The 16,293-nt window shown below is 43.5% G+C and overlaps 1 protein-coding gene and 1 long non-coding RNA gene across 2 annotated transcripts in view; both read left to right on the forward strand.

Annotated features, from left to right (window-relative positions):
• Positions 1-16,293, forward strand: part of npas3 (neuronal PAS domain protein 3) — a 236,584-nt gene that overhangs the window by 201,017 nt on the left and 19,274 nt on the right. The window contains exon 7 of the mRNA XM_079573413.1: positions 2,747-2,853. Coding sequence (XP_079429539.1) covers positions 2,747-2,853 — 107 coding nt within the window. The remainder of the gene's footprint in view (positions 1-2,746; positions 2,854-16,293) is intronic.
• On the forward strand, positions 14,700-15,332 carry LOC306975844. The gene is made up of 3 exons (XR_013793724.1): positions 14,700-14,833; positions 14,971-15,142; positions 15,208-15,332. It is a non-coding gene; the product is annotated as an uncharacterized lncRNA (long non-coding RNA).

The following is a 16,293-nucleotide window of genomic DNA, read 5'->3' on the forward strand; positions in this document are numbered from 1 at the left end:
CTCGTCCTCCCGCTCGCCGCCGCGCCTCTAAACGCCTCGGTAATGTCCTCCCCCCCCCGTCTGGCACAAAAGCCCCCAATCTCCCGCTCCTTCTTCCTGCAGCGCCGCGTTTATAAAACACGCGGCGCTGATGGGAATCTCCGCTGATGTCTTCCTCCTCGGCGCCGCGACCTCGCCCATAGATTTGCCGCCGCGAGATTCGGGCCCGAGCGCCGGGTGAATTTCGGCTGAAAGGAACGCGGCGATGAGAATCCTTTAGCGATATCGACGGCTATTCGGACGTTTCCAGCAAATGCCGTTTGAATGGGAGCAATTTCTTTATCTGTCAAATCACAAATCTGCCTTTCTGAGAAGCGGCGGCGCGTCCAAAGCCGTGGGATTCGGATTTCGTTAAGAAAAAAAAGGCGCCGGCTTGAAAAGCTCCTCATGAATAAAATGGAAATGCGGCGCGTGTGATCTTTTTGTAATGTTCCGAGTTAAAGGTAAAGAGATGTGTTTCTGCGGAGGGTCAGGCCTGTCGGGGCTCTGTCGGGCCGGTGTTGGGGCGAGATGTGCGCCCCCTTCACAAAACCCACCAACAGGAACTCATTACAGCGTCGCCTTGTCGTTATTACAGGTTACAGCTTTTGGATTCAATGCCAGAACTTGATTTGTAAAAGTGAAACTTATGTTGTTTTCAGATGATAACAACATAATGGATAACCGCATATGACATGGCCAAGAAATAAAATCTTGATTTTTTTACTTAGTTTGGACGATTTTTGCCGATTTTTTTTTAAATAAACGTTAAAAAGTCTCCTGCTCAGAGTCCTGCTCTTTAATGTTTCTTATTATACGGCTCTTCACGATGCAGTTGAAGCTCCATTGATTTGAATGGGATTTTCCAACGTTCTACCAGTGTTAATTTCGTCGACTAAAATATTTAGTCTTAATTTTAGTCAAAGTGATATTTTTGACGACTAAAATTGGACTAAAACTAAATTAAAAGTTTCTCGTGAGACTAAAACTGTGACTAAAATGTCCAGATATTTTAGTCTAAACTAAAATAAGACTAAATAAAAATGAAAAGGAGAGACTAAAATCATCCAAACTTCTATTGAGCGTCTGAAAGAGCCTCAGATCATGTAAATTCTCTGCTATAGGAGCCGCTTTGTTCATGTGGAGCAGCTCCATGAAGCAGAGGAACAAGATTAAATATGATTATAATGAATATTATCAATGCAAAGTCCACTAATTTCGTCTTAGTTTAAGTCGACTAAATCTCGTCTAAAATTACATTACATTTTAGTCAAAAGACTAAGACTAAAACTAAATTTAAATATGTTGTCAAAATAAACACTGCGTTCTACTGGTCATTATTTTCAGATAGAGTTCCTCTGACAAAAATAATGACCGCTGCCCAGGGCTGGACGGGCCATCGAGAGATTCGGGAGTTTTCCCGATGGGCCGACATACTTTTGGGCCGGTTGGGCCAGTCAGACCGAGATAAGGCCCGTGATTTCCTTTCACCGGCCCACAATTAACGTGAAGAGCCATCAGAATCTCTATCATTACTCAGATGCAATTACACAGCTCCTCCAGTAGAGGGATGTGACGCCTTTCTTGAGTCATGGCTCACAGATAATCTGGTATAATGAGCGTTGGGCCTCTGGGACATAACACTCATGCCCCTCACACTGTGAATATAAGAGGAAATAGTTTATTGTAACTCCCTCCAGGACCCACAGAACCTCAGACCTCTGTTTTTATACAGTTTAGACAAATGTTTGCAAAGAAGTGCATGCTGGGAGTTGTCAGGTGACTCCGTCTGGCCCCTCGTCGTCAGTGCAGTTTGGAAATCTTACAGTTTCCATTGAAAGGATTTACAATGTTTGGGATTTCTGTTTTCACTCCACACCTCTGTAACTCTGTGGTGAGTTTTACTGTTTCATCTTCATCTACAGTTTGATCATCGTTGGTTTTGAGAAGTTTATTTGTGTTGCAGTCGCGAGAGGAACTTCATTAACGGAACTCACATTTTAAGATTGTTTAGAAGTTTTACAAAAGTTCCTTCAAGTTATAAATGAAAAGATTAAAGAGTTGAGTCTCTGAGGCGTGAGCTTGAATTCAGCAGAAACAAAATGCAACTATTGTCCTCGATTCGTAGCTTATACTGTTTTAGTTCAATTGAATATGACAGGTTTTTTTTAGCGGGCCGGTCTTGACCCAAAAGTCCCGGGCCGATTTTTTTCTGCCAGTCCAGCCCTGTGTGTAAATCATTAAATAAACCTTTCATCAAAGTATATGAAGTTTATGTTGTGTCAGTTCGTATAATAAGCGGGATCATGTACAGAACGCCGGTCATTATCGGGAAAGTAAGAACCTTCAGGGCGAAACACGTCCGATTCGCCCTGAAGGTTCTTATTCTCCCGATATTGACCGGCGTTCTATACATTATCCTTTACATAATGAAGCTACACTCAGGCCCATTAAGAACACAACCTTTTATTTAAGGTCTCAAAAGGAAAACCTCTTAAGAAGCCACGGAGTTTTCAAACGTTTTTTAGCTTTATCGTCTTCATGCCTCTGCTGTGGAGGGGCGGAGGTGGGTCTCAGCACATGGGAGGCGGACGGGCCGTGAGCTTAAACGCAGGACTGAGAGCGATGATGAAGAGAAGGACGGGCAGCTGATGTTTAGTCCACGTTTCAGCCGTTTCGCTCCTGCTCTCGCACCGGTTTTGTTGATCTGTCGTTTCTTTTCCTCCAGGATCAGCGAGTACATGGACCTGGCTCCCGTGGACATCGTGGGGAAAAGGTGCTACCAGTTCATTCACGCCGAGGACGTGGAGGGAATCCGACAGAACCACTTAGACTGTGAGTAACAGCCTAAACGTGGGCCTTAAACCTGATGTTAGGCACAGTTTTGGTCTCGTTTCAGTCACAGAAATATGACTTTGACTAAAACTGACCAGACACTTTTGGAAATGATGATCTGTGTTCACACTGAAGAGGCTCTTGTCTGAAAAATAACTGCTGTTTGGTGTAAATCGAGTCCCTCTTTGCTAAAGCCCTGTGGATCTTTAACTACACCAGGATCTCCTCAGGGACATTATCTGTGCAGGTGGACGATGGTTATTCCAGGTTAGCCCCGTTAGCTTGTTTCAGCTACAGCTCATTGTTGGTGAAAAGTCTGCATTAGCTCGGCTCCATGTGTGATCATGTAGGGGCTGCTTGTTTTCTGTGAGTCGTTCCGAGCTAGCTGTTAGCTGCTCGCGGCTAATAGCTTGTTAGCTCTGGGAGAAAAGCACTCGGCTACGACCCGTTGTAGATGAAATGCTAATGAAGTATAACTTAACATCTTAACTCCCGCCTGAACCGAGAGGATCTTTTTCCTCACGTCATCACATTTTTTTTCCATCGTTTTTTTGTTGTGTTTTCAACTCATTTTTGTAACTTTTTTGTCCTTTTTTTGTCACATTTTGTCACATTTTTTGTCACTTTTTTCATAAATTCTTCGTCACTTTTTGTCACATTTCCATCATTGTTTTCGTCTCAGTTTTGTTGCTTTTTACACAGCTTTTTTTCCACAAGCTTTTGGGTTGGGGTAAAGCCAAACTGGTTCAGGTGGGAGTTAAGGGGTTAAAGGGACTATACAGAGTTTAAAAATGTTCAATTTAAAGGGGAGGTATTATGCAAAATGGACTTGTTCAAGCTTTCCATAATGTTATTCTGTCACTCCCTCATTAAAAACATGGCTGAAGTGTTGCCTTGGCACATTCACGTATTTTTGAGTAATCTGTAAAAAGTGGATTCCTCCACATTTCAAAGCAAAGTTAAAGCAGCGTCTCAGGATCATTATTACATCGACTTTTCTCTCTTTGTCTTTGTCTCTCCCTCAGTTTGATCCTTCTCTCCCTCTCTCTCTCTGTGTCACTAAAATGTCACTAAATAAATCCACACATTGAACCCGGGCTGTTTTATTTCACCTCCACCTCTGTCCTCCTCCGCTCTTTCCTCCGCACTTTCCTCCGCTCTTTCCTCCGTCTCGCCGCCGAAAACTCTCCCAAAGTGAGCGGATTAAACGTTAAACTTTAATCTGCGGCGCCGCACCTGTAATTTTCCTCAATCGAAGCTCATTTCTGTGATTTTCTGACTCGACTCTCCCTCCGGCCTGATTCCAGTTTTTAGCATCGATCCGACTCGGACGGATCTAAAAACACGGGGTTAGCGTGTGGCGTGTTTCTGCGGCTGATGAAACGCCGCCGCCGAAACTCCGCCTCCGAAACTCCGCCGCATCACGGAGGGAAACTCGCATTAGCCGAGTGTCATTCGAGTCTGACGGCGGCGTCGCTCAAACCTCAGACGGAAAAATACAGGTTTGTTTCACGATAAATCAATACATAATGGGGAAAATCTGGGGGAAAATTTTAAAATGGGGGACATTTTGGGACATAATTGGGATTTTTTTTTGAAGTACTGTATTAAATAAGATAAATAAAATTAACCCCATTTTATATATGTTTTACAATTTTTTTTTTAATTGTCAAAAGAATTTAAAAATGGAGGAAAAAAATAATCAAAAATTTAAATAAAATAAATATTTTTCTCTGATTTCGAAAAAAATAAAATAAATAAATTGTAAAAAAAAATAAGCAGAAAAATGTAAATGTGGAATGGGGAAAAAAAATTAAAAAAGGGGGACATTTTGGGACATATTTGGATTTTTTTTTTCTAAAGTACTGTATAAAATAATTTGTCAAAATAATTTAAAAATGGAGGGAAAACATGATCAAAAATGTAAATTAAGTAAATATTTTTCTTTAATTTTGAAAAAAAAATATATATATAAAAAAAAAAATTAAAAGTTGGAAAAACTGGGAAAAATGTGGAATATTTGCTGCACATTTTCACATATTTCTCATGTTTTGCAGAAATATCGCATCATCGTCGTTATTGAAAACGTCCCTAAAAATATTGAGATAATTTTTGTAAACATCGCCCTAAACTTTATACAGTTTATCTGTAATTATGGGCGGGTCCACATGTAACAAACACTGAGTCCTCGTGCGACAATTTATCCAATAATGACTTAAAGCCAGTGGCCATTTCCCTCCAGTCTGTGATCCTGGTCTGAACTAAAGTACTTTAGTACTTTATTTATCAGTATTACTGTAGTACTGTGTATATTTAGCTCTTAAAGCTGATGTTGGCGACGTTCATGAGACCAAACTAAGGAAAAGCGGATTCTAAAAACCAGCGTCACAGACTCATCATTCTGTCGACGTCTCTCTTTCAGTTTTAACCTTCTCTTACTCCCCCTTTCTCTCCCCTCTTCCTCTATATCTCCCTCCCCTCTCTCCTCTCTCCCCCCCTCCCTCTCCTCTCCCCTCCCACTCTCCCCCTCTCTCCTAGCTCCCCTCCATCTCTCCCTCTGTTTCTCTCCCCCTCTCTCTCCCCCCTCCCCCCTCTCTCTCCTCTCCTCTCCTCTCTCCCTCCCTCTCTCCCCCCCCTCCCCTCTCTCCCTCCCTCTCCTCTCTCCCCCCTCTCTCCTCCCCTCTCTCCCTCTCTCCCCCCCCTCTCCTCTCTCCCCCCCCTCCCCTCTCTCCCTCCCTCTCCTCTCTCCCCCCTCTCTCCTCCCCTCTCTCCCTCTCTCCCCCCCCTCTCCCTCTCTCCTCTCCCCCCTCTCTCTCCTCTCTCCTCTCCCCCCTCTCCCCCCCCTCTCTCTCCTCTCTCTCCCTCTCCCCTCTCTCTCCTCTCTCTCCCCCTCTCTCTCCTCTCCCCTCTCTCTCTCCCTCCCCTCTCTCCCTCTCTCTCTCCTCTCCCCTCTCCCCCCTCCCCCGTCTCTCTCCTCTCTCTCTCCCCTCTCCTCTCCTCTCTCCTCTCCTCTCTTCCCTCTCTCCTCTCTCTCCTCTCTCCTCTCCCCTCTCTCCTCTCTCTCCTCCCTCTCCCCTCTCTCTCCTCTCTCTCTCCTCTCCCCTCTCTCCTCTCTCCTCTCTCCTCTCTCCTCTCCCCTCCCTCTCTCTCCCCTCTCTCTCTCCTCTCTTCCCTCTCTCCTCTCTCTCCCCCCTCTCCTCTCTCCCCTCTCTCCCCTCTCTCCCCTCCCCCCCTCTCTCTCTCCCTCTCCCCCCCTCCCCCCCCTCCCTCTCCTCGTGACATTGCCGGCGCAGGTTTAAAGGGAATGAGCGCCTTTAATCTTTGGTTTGTGTCCAGACGCCTGCGGCACTGCCCCGGGCGCTCTTCATTACGGCGAGCACCTGAACGCAGCCGAGAGCGGCGGGGGGAGGAGGGGGAGGAGGGGGAGGGGGGGGGGAGGAGGGGGAGGAGTTACTCTGGGGGATCGAGCTGACTTTAAAGAACGCTTTCACAGTCCAGTGTTTTTCAGAAATGGAACGACCCCAGTCCAGTCGAAGTTTAGAGACGAGCGTTTGGGCCTCGTTAAGTCGAGAAACTCAGGAGCTGAATAAGAAAGATTTGTTCTTTCGCTGTTGGATTCAGGATTCAGGAACAAGGACGACATTCTTACAGGGAATGCCTTTTTAACCCCTTAACTCCCACCTGAACCGAGCACATTTTCAATCCAAAAGCTTCTGGAAAAAAGGTCTGGAAATAGCAACAAAACTGAGACGAAAACAATGATGGAAATGTGACAAAAAAGTGAGAAAACATTAATGAAAAAGTGGCAAAAATGTCACAAGAAATTGTCGAAAAATTGTCAAAAAAAATGAATAAAAAATGACAAAAAAAATGACAAAAATGTGACAAAATGTGACTAAAAATGTGACAAAAAAGTTACAAAAAAATTACAAAAAAATTACAAAATGTGACAAAAAATGTGACAAAAAAATGTGACAAAAAAATGTGACAAAAAATTACAAAAATGTGACAAAAATGTGATAGAAATTTGACAAAAATGTGACAAAAATGTAACAAAAATGTGACAAAAATGTGACAAAAATGTGACAAAAAATTACAAAAATGTGACAAAAATGTGACAAAAAAATGTGACAAAAAATTAGAAAAAAGTGACAAAAATGTGACAAAAAATGTGACAAAAAATGTGACAAAAATTAGAAAAAAGTGACAAAAATGTGATAAAAATTTGACAAAAATTACAAAAATGTGACAAAAAATGTGACAAAAAATGTGACAAAAATGTGACAAAAATGTGACAAAAAATTACAAAAATGTGACAAAAAATGTGACAAAAATGTGACAAAAAATTACAAAAAAATTACAAAAAAATTACAAAAATGTGACAAAAAATGACATTGATTGTGTATAATTGATCGCCCGGGTCTGAAATTTGAGGTAACATAAGTAGTATTTTTCCAAAAGTCCCTCCCTTTGCTGATTTCAGACACTAATCAGAATCGACCACATCGACCAATGAGACGAGCTTTCCTGTGTCTGGTCCAATCAGGAAAGAAAAGGGAGGAGCTTGATCGCTTACCTGTGAAAACTCTGTTCCTGCTCTCCTCATTTTGCAAACTCAGAAGTGCTTTCTGGGTAAAGAGGGAGGGATTTGACTCTCCTCACTTTGCAAACTTACGGACTATCACTTTAATGAACTGAAACGAATAACTCAGCAGCTTTAACTCGCGCTCCTAATGCTCAGAGTGTTTCTAAAGTGTAGCTGCGTCTTGGAAGGAGCTCTTGCCTGAAAAGTAGCTGCTGTTTTGGGGCGAACTGGTCCCTCTTTGCTCCTGCCATGTCCTGTAGATCTTTAACTAAACCTCCATGGTCCACACCAGGATCTCCTCAGGGTTTAAGCCGATATCCGGCCCATGCGCTTCAACAGAGGGACATGATCTGTGCTGGGGGACAATGGTTAGCCAGGTTAGCCCGGTTAGCTTGATGCTGTCGCCTACAGCTCATTGCTGATGAAAAGTCGGGATTGAGTAAAGTCGGCGACACTTTTATGAGAAGTTGTATCAGAATTGAACAGATGTCATTTTAGTTTTTATTCCTCTGTCCATCACAGACAGAACAGCTCATGTCCTAAAGCTCCTCATTGCTTGTGCTTTATTCATTTATGTATATTTATTGAAAAATAGTACTGAGATGTTACTTATTACTGCAGATAAATGGTCTCTTTCCTCCTTTACTTCAGCTCCGTGTGGATTTTCTCCTGTGTTTATAGAAACTTATCCAGTAGTTAAAGTAGCAGCTCAACTTTGCTCAATATAAACATGCTTGGATTTTCTGAGGACTTTTTAGTCGCTGGGTTAGTTTCTCAGATGAATAAAACCCTGGGTATAAAACGCCATAAGAATCGCCAGAACTGTTAGCCACGAGTTAGCGGCTAGTAGCAACACTAGCAACATTAGCATCGTTAGCCTGTATGTTGTAAACACTGCAGACTCTGCAGCACTAACAACATTTAGCTCTGGTTAAATCCAGCACAGACTCTTTTTAGGTTTGTTTTGTCAGACACTAAGGTTTGAGATGTTAAAGATCTTTTACCTTTACATGTTTCAGCGCCATCTGCAGGCCGTCATCAGAAGCATCACCGGCGTGCGGTGACGTGTCACTTATCAGCTGTTCTTACTTCTTACACAAAACTGAGGCAGCTTCTAGTACATCCGGAAGACAGAAAAAATGCAACGCAATTTACGAGATACCATGCAAATAATGCAACAAATCATACATAGGAGAAACAGGACGACCTTTGCACATAAGAAAAAAGGAACACCAAACAGAATGTGAAAAAGAAACAAGGGGACGACTCACACAAACAAGAAAAGAAATGGCTGAACAGGAGAATTTAAAATCAGCTATTTCGGAACAACTGCAAAAGAAACAACCACATCATGGACCGGGACGAGGCTCGGGTCATTGGTTCGGAAACCAATACATTCAAACGCTGGATAAAAGAAGCCATAGAAATCAGGAAACGGAGCACCGACACCATCAACCGGGACGAAGGAGCGTTTCTCCTGTCCTGGGACACCCTCCTCCAATGACCACGCCCCCCGTCGCCCTGAATCCACCGGGCGGCAGGGGTCGTGGCCAGTCTGTCGGACCTGTTGGGACCGTCAGGGGGCGTGGCCAGTCTGTCGGACCTGTTGGGACCGTCAGGGGGCGTGGCCAGTCTGTCGGACCTGTTGGGACCGCCAGACTGGTCACGCCTCGGAAGTAAGAACAGCTGATAAGCGACACGTCACCGCACGCCGGTGATACTTCTGATGACGGCCTGCAGATGGCGCTGAAACATGTAAAGGTAAAAGATCTTTAACATCCCTAACCTTAGTGTCTGACAAAACGAACCTAAAAAGTGATACTAGAATACAAGTAGACACAATGAACGTTACGAAGTTTAACTCAGACTCTGGTTTAGTCGTCTGTAATAAAGTCAGCTCTATGTAGAATATTGGATTTACACTAAACTATTCTCCAGTTTGTTGTTACTTTGGTTCAATAGTGTTTTTATTTTACCCTAAAATCCCTGCTTTTATAGTAACATTTAGGCTTGTGTGTTTTTTGTAAAGAGCAGAGCAGCTAAAATACAACGAGAAGTCGAAAAACCCGGCGTGTCAGAGTCAGCTTGTCCCCCCCCCTTCCTCCCCCCTCTCCCCCCTCGCCCCCTCCCTCTCTCTCTCTCCTGTCTCTCGTTTGTGCAGTGGTTTATTTACTCCGCTGAACAAACAAAGCAAGGTCACAGTGAAGGAGCCTCCGCCGTCTGTGTCTTTAACATGCAAACTGTCTCCCCTCCTCCCCCCTCCTCCCCCCTCTCTCTCCCCCCTCCTCTCTCTCTAATAGTTTTTAATTCGGCCTAAATCATCTCGCGGTGCGTCCGTTTTTTTTTCTTTTTTGCGTTCGCGGAGAAGCCCATTTAAACCCAATTAGCGTGAGGAGCGGCGCCGGCTTTGGCTCCGCCCTGATTAGCGCTCGCCCGCGTCTCCGAAGACCCGCCTCTAATTCAGACGGATCGTTCGGAGGTTTGTGTTTGTGGTGAGCGGTCGGGAGGAAGCGGCAGGAAGAGGAGGAGGAGAAGAGGAAGAGGAGGTTAGAAGAGGTTGTGCTGCAGGAACACAGCCCCATCTGCTGGACGGGGACGGGACTGCGGTGAAAGAGGAAACTACAATAAACCAATAAATAACTGTGTCTTTGGAAAGCGAGACATGAGGAAATGTGATGTAGAGACGTCAATAGTAGCATAAATGTAGGTCTTATTTCTTTCATTTAACTCTTTCTCGTGAAATTTTCCAAAATGGTCCATATGCGGCAACAAGAATAAGAGACAAAGCCGGATTTAAATGTGTGTTTACATCAGCGATGCACAAACGTTTGTCTCCGAGGGCCAGAATGAAAATGTTACTTTGTTTTTTTCAGTTTACATTTGCATTTTATTCTATCTGTGCAAATAACATGATACATTAAAACAAACTAACTATGAAAAAGCCTCGTTTTAGTCGAACAAAATCAACAATTGTAGCCACAAAATGCAGCAATATACCGTAAATTCTTTAATACTGGCCAGTATTCCATTAGCGACCGGGTCTCTGACAGAGGCCGGGGCTTTTATTAGAAACTATAACGGTAGAAATATTCCCCATGTGAGGAATTTGTCGACACGCCAAAAAGGTTAGGTTAGGTTAGGTTAGGTTAGGTTAATTTATTTGTACCCGTGGGTAAATTCGTTTTGCAATTCTGAGAACTAGTCGACACATTAAAACACATTTTACAAAGATAAAACATCACACATATAAAATACAAAACTTGTAAGTGCTCCACATACTAACAGGATGTGCCTTTGGTACAAAAAACAACTGAAATTTAAACCACTTGACAGTAACAAAGATAAAAAAACCTGCGTCAGGGGCAATTTGATCCCGACTTGTTCATAAAGGAAAGGGCAGCGGGAACAAAGCTTTTCTTAAAACGGTTCGTGTGGCTCATTGGCATCAAAAAACGACGCCCAGACGGAAGCATCGAAACTCTGAGTGCAAAGGATGCTCAGAGTCTTTTGCGATGCTTCGTGCCATCCTCTCTAACTGTCTATCATGCAGAAAGTCCAAACTGGTCTGAGGCTGGCCAATGACTTTACTTGACCAAAAATGTGGTGAAACCAAGACAAAAGTGTAAACAATGTAAAAGTAACAGAAACAAATAAAAATTGTGATAAAAAAGCAACAAAAGAACTACAAAAACATGACCAAAAAAATACACAAAAAGATACAAAAAAACTCGACACTAGTGTGAAAAAAACATGGCGGCAATGCAACAAAAAAGCTAAGATCAGTTTTGCAGGTCTTAGCTCCAGTTGAGAAGCTTTTAGATTTGGGTAAAGCCGAACTGGAGAAAATGCTCTTGGTTATGGCGGGTGGCAAGAGGTTAAACTACTCAAAAACGTGAAAAATACAGTCAGTTCCTTTACATTTCTTAGCAGAACAGCCACTTAAAGAACAACTAACCCCAAAATCAACTTTTTTTTCTAGCTAAGTTGTATAAATGGGTATCTTATAGTGTTGTCTACATGTATCTGTCACTATTTTAACAATTTAGTGCATATTTGTTGAAATCCTGTCTTTGTGTCCAAAACCGTCTGTGTGGCGCCATCTGCACCTTATCGAGTGCATTACATGCTTTACTGTTGGTTTCCTTCGTGATTAGCTCTGAGCGGGGCGCTTACGTCAGCAGGAGGGCGCCGACGTCAGCGGCCTCTCTTCTGTGGAGTATAAAAGCAGCCCACTCCGCACACGCCCCCGTAGCGAGTTGGAGTTTGGAATAGCGAGTGTCTTTATATCGATTTTCAGGTTTGCGATTTATTAGCGTAGCTTTTAGTTAGATTTATTACATAGCTTTTAGTTAGATTTATTAGCATAGCTTTTAGTTAGATTTATTAGTTTGTCGTAGTTTAGATAGTTATTAGATTTAGTTGTAGTTTAGTCTTAGTGAGAGATTAGTAGCATTTAGCATAAGAATTAGCTAGGTTAGCTGTATTTAGTGTTCTGTATTGTGTAATATTAGGTGTAGTGTTGTAGTCTTGTTTGTTAGGATGGGGAGAAAGTGTAGTGTTGTAGGTTGTCATAGTTCTGTAGGTTTACATTACTTTCCTCAGGACTTAGAAATTAGGCGCCAGTGGCTGCGCGCAATTGGCCTGGGGGAAAACTGCGAACTCCCGCCTCGTGCTGGAGTTTGCAACCAACATTTTGCTTGCGATTCCTTCGCCAACTCCTTGGAGTTTGAGCTGGGCTACAGTAAGGTTCTTCGTTTGAAGAATGAGGCAGTCCCCACCCTTGCTCTTCCACGACTGAGCCCACCGACACTGCTGCCCCGCCAGCAGGACGATTTCAGGCGCCAATCTGAGGTGAGTGAGAATAACAACAACCTAAAACTGCTACTAATGTCATGTAAGTAGAATTTCGATAGTGCACGTTGAAATAGATTGTAGTAGTGTCTCAAACAATGCGGGATCTGGCGTGTAAATAAACTATGCACTGGGTGAGGCTTGTGGCTGCGTGTGCTCCAAGCGGTGCGCCCCGCACTCGTTCACTTGACTTGGGCAGAGGAACAGCAGTCTGCATCCATCAGCTGTCTGGCAACTCTCTAACCCCGCTCAAACAGAGAGCTATGAACCGCATGAGACGGTGAGCTGACAGTTACACCGCTGTATATTATGACATGTGAACTTTTATAGCCTTTTGTAGCTAGCGGGAGTGGCTAATGCATCAGTCTGCACAACAAAGTTACGCTGAGACCGCGCGTAATTGTGCTTGAGACTGAGCACCAAACTAGTCTACATTTTCGCGATGACAGTAGCTTTCATATTTGACAACAGCTGCGCAAAACGTGAGTGCATCTACAAGCTAACCTATAAAGCTAACGGATAGCTATCATCTAATGTGTGGCTAAACTGACCGGGCAGGTGCCCGTGGCTCCGCGCGCGCTCGTGTGATATGTGATCGTGGTCAGTGAGGGGCGAGAGGGCTGACCACTCCAGGTGGACCGTATGGTTATTGGGTGCTCTGGTGCTGGGATCCATATGTTGGCTTACGTTCACTAATCTGCATTAGACAACAATTAAATGCACTAAGGAAATGTAACACATTACCCTTCTTCTGTAGTGTACATTTTAAAAATAATATGTATTTTTACGTTTTCAGCCAGTGACCAGAGAATTTGGCTGCCAGACTGATCCAGTCATTGTAAGGCATGCAAGTGTCCAGGCCAATGTGAAGCCGAGCAGGCGAAGCAAAGGTGATATCTCTTTTTATTGTTTATACAGTCATTTTATTTCTAAAAACACTCTGTTTTGTGTAAATGATAATTACGGCCATTTTTAACATGTTTGTTTATTTTGTTTGTGTTTTGTACAGCTACTCAAGCCCGGACCGCTTACACAAGCGTCGGTTGTGGTACTGAGGACCTGATGGAAATCCCTCTTCCTGACAGTCCCAGAGCAGCCTCTACACCTTTAAAAAGGAGAAGGTGTGAGGTGTCAGCGTCTGACCCCAGCTTCCACATCGATGACAGTGCCAGCACTGTGAACTGTTCAAGGTACAAAGGAAATCTAGCTTTTTAATAGAAAAAATATATACAGCTTCCTGTTTTTTTGAGGGATGAAATATCCTTTATTTTATATAGCATTCCCACTGAAGTCCCTCCACACAAGGACAAAAAATATATTGTTCACGAGGACCAACTGCTGGAGCTGTTCAGGCGCTGTCCTGTCTGCACTGGTCGCTGTGCTGTGGACACCATCACAGTCGGCACACTGCTTCGGGTCAGTCAACAGTGTCCTCGCTGTGAGTTCTCCAGTCAGTGGTCCAGTCAGCCCATGGTGAACAACATCCCAGCTGGAAACCTACAGCTCTGTGCTGCTGTGCTGTTCACCGGCTCATCGTTTAGTCAGATTTCAAAGGTACAGCACAAATTATTTTGTTTGGATTTTGTTTCCATCTATTATCAGTTGATAACCTATTTTTTCCTTTTATAGTTCTTGAGGGCCTTCAATATTCAGGGACTGTCAGAGCAGTGCTTCTACAGGCATCAGGCAAAGCTCCTCATCCCTACGGTCAACTGGCAGTGGAAGTTGGAGCAGGAGGACCTCATCAGGGAGGCTCTTGAAAGCGGCTCTGTGTCACTGGGCGGGGACATGCGGGCAGATTCACCTGGTAAATACATTTCATTAACATTTATCAGAAGTAAAAGTCAGCTAACGTACAACTTGCATTCGTGTAGGACATTCGGCCAAATATGGCAGTTACACCATGATGAATCTCAGTAATAACAAAGTCATTGACATCCAGCTAGTCCAGGTAATGGAATTCAAGGAATGTTTCAATATGTAATTTGGGATCACTCTGTGCATTTCAGCACCTAATTTATTTTTTGTCTTATTAGAGCAATGAGGTTGGAAACAGCGTGCGCATGGAGAAGGAGGGCTTTGTGCGGAGTCTGACTATGCTGGAAGAGAGGGGTGTCAATGTGGAGGCCATTGTGACGGACCGACACACCGGCGTGCAAAAGTTTTTAAGGGAGGAAAAGAAGGAAATCAGGCACTACTTTGACCCATGGCACATGGGAAAGGGTATGCATTTGGGGAATGCTGTGTAATATTATGGTTATTCTGCATTTAGTAAATATGTATTTTAAACTCTAGGAATTGGGAAAAAAATTGATGAGCTCGCAAAGAGAAAGAGCACCCAGGACGCTGGCCAGTGGAGAAAAAGCGTGGTAAATCACCTCTATTGGGCAGCTTCGACTTCCACCTCGGGACAGGAGGCTGTCGCTAAGTGGACGTCTGTGGCCAACCACATGCAGAATGTGCACACGCACGACAATGCCCTGTTCCCTCGGTGCCTACACGGGCCTCTGGTTGGGGAAGGGTCAAGAGTGTGGCTCAAACCAAGTAAGTTTTGCATTTGTTATCAGTAATACTGGCCCTCTACTCATTGTATTTTATGTACATTTCAAAAATGTAAGGTTGGCATTGTCATTCGAAACAAAAATTGCTTTACAATTATGTCATGGTAATTTACTCTGTAGGCACAGCAGCATGTGAGAGGCTCAGTGACATTGTGTTGGCTCCACGCTTTGTGAAGGATGTGGAGAAAATCAGCCCGGTGTACCACACGTCAACCCTTGAGGCCTTCCACAGCCTGATAATTAGGTTCTCCCCCAAAAGTGCAGGCTTCTCCTTCAGAGGAATGTTAGCAAGGTAATACATACATACATTTAAAAAAAAAAAAATGTTGTGTGAATCTGTACCTAAAAATGTTGTAGGTTGCAAATTGCTGCCCTGCACTACAATGAAAATGCTACAAGGTCACATGCTACAACACTTGAAGGTGTACTGCGGTATGCGATAGTGTACCCAAAGTACAAACGTGGCGACTACACCGTGCGAGCCTTGAAGACCAGAGCTACCTCAGGTATGTCACATTAAAAACAACACAACCAATGCTTTGACAAAGACAAATGTTTTGTGCTTTGTTTACAGTCTATATTGACCAACTAATGGCCCTGCTGTTTGAAAGTGTGGTTGAGGATCCTCTCCCATACCAGGAGCACACAGACAAAGTACCTGTGCCTGAACCACTCTGTGCCCAGTATGAGAGGCCAGACAAGCAGGAGGCTGTGAGCAGGCACAGGTCCAGATTTTTCAAGAGGACATAAGGTGAGCATGTTAAGTTTTGGCTTGATAATTTTGTGTGGCAAATATATTACGTAGATTACATAGCTAGTTTATAATGCTAGACTATAGTGCTAGTTTAGCAAATGTAGAATAAGTAAGGATTAAACAACAAGAAGCTGTGTATTACACAGGTTTACTGCACAACGCAGAGTCAGTTTTTTCAGATGATTTATCTAAAGCGACTTCCACAACAATAGTAGCTTAATTTTTAATCATTACTGTGGAAATTGCTGCAGTGGAGTGATATAGAAGATGATTTTCAGACGAACTGTGCGATTACAGGGAAATAATGCACCAGTTACCATTAGAATTCTCAGATGATTATGGATTGACTGTGGAATATGCATTATTATATTTTCAGACTGGCCTGGCAGTATGGAACAAAATCTTTTCAGAATGCAGACTGTGTTGCCTGAGAGCAGTGGCTAACCATGAACCAAAGTCCAGTGGATGAAAAAAGCCCGTGTATGAGTGGTTTTCTGGATTTTCCAGCTTGAGGTGTGTGCAAGACAGGACTGGCCACTCATTTGAACTGTCATAAGTACCTGTAGGTGAGCACATCACAATATTGCTCAACTCGCATTAAAATTCTAACAAATGTAGCATAGGAGTATTGTATTTTACACCAGTAAGTGGGAGAATCGTTTTTAGTGTTGACCAATAAATGCATTTGT

The sequence above is a fragment of the Gobius niger genome, assembly GCF_951799975.1.
Source record: "Gobius niger genome assembly, chromosome: 16".
Lineage (NCBI taxonomy): Eukaryota > Metazoa > Chordata > Actinopteri > Gobiiformes > Gobiidae > Gobius > Gobius niger.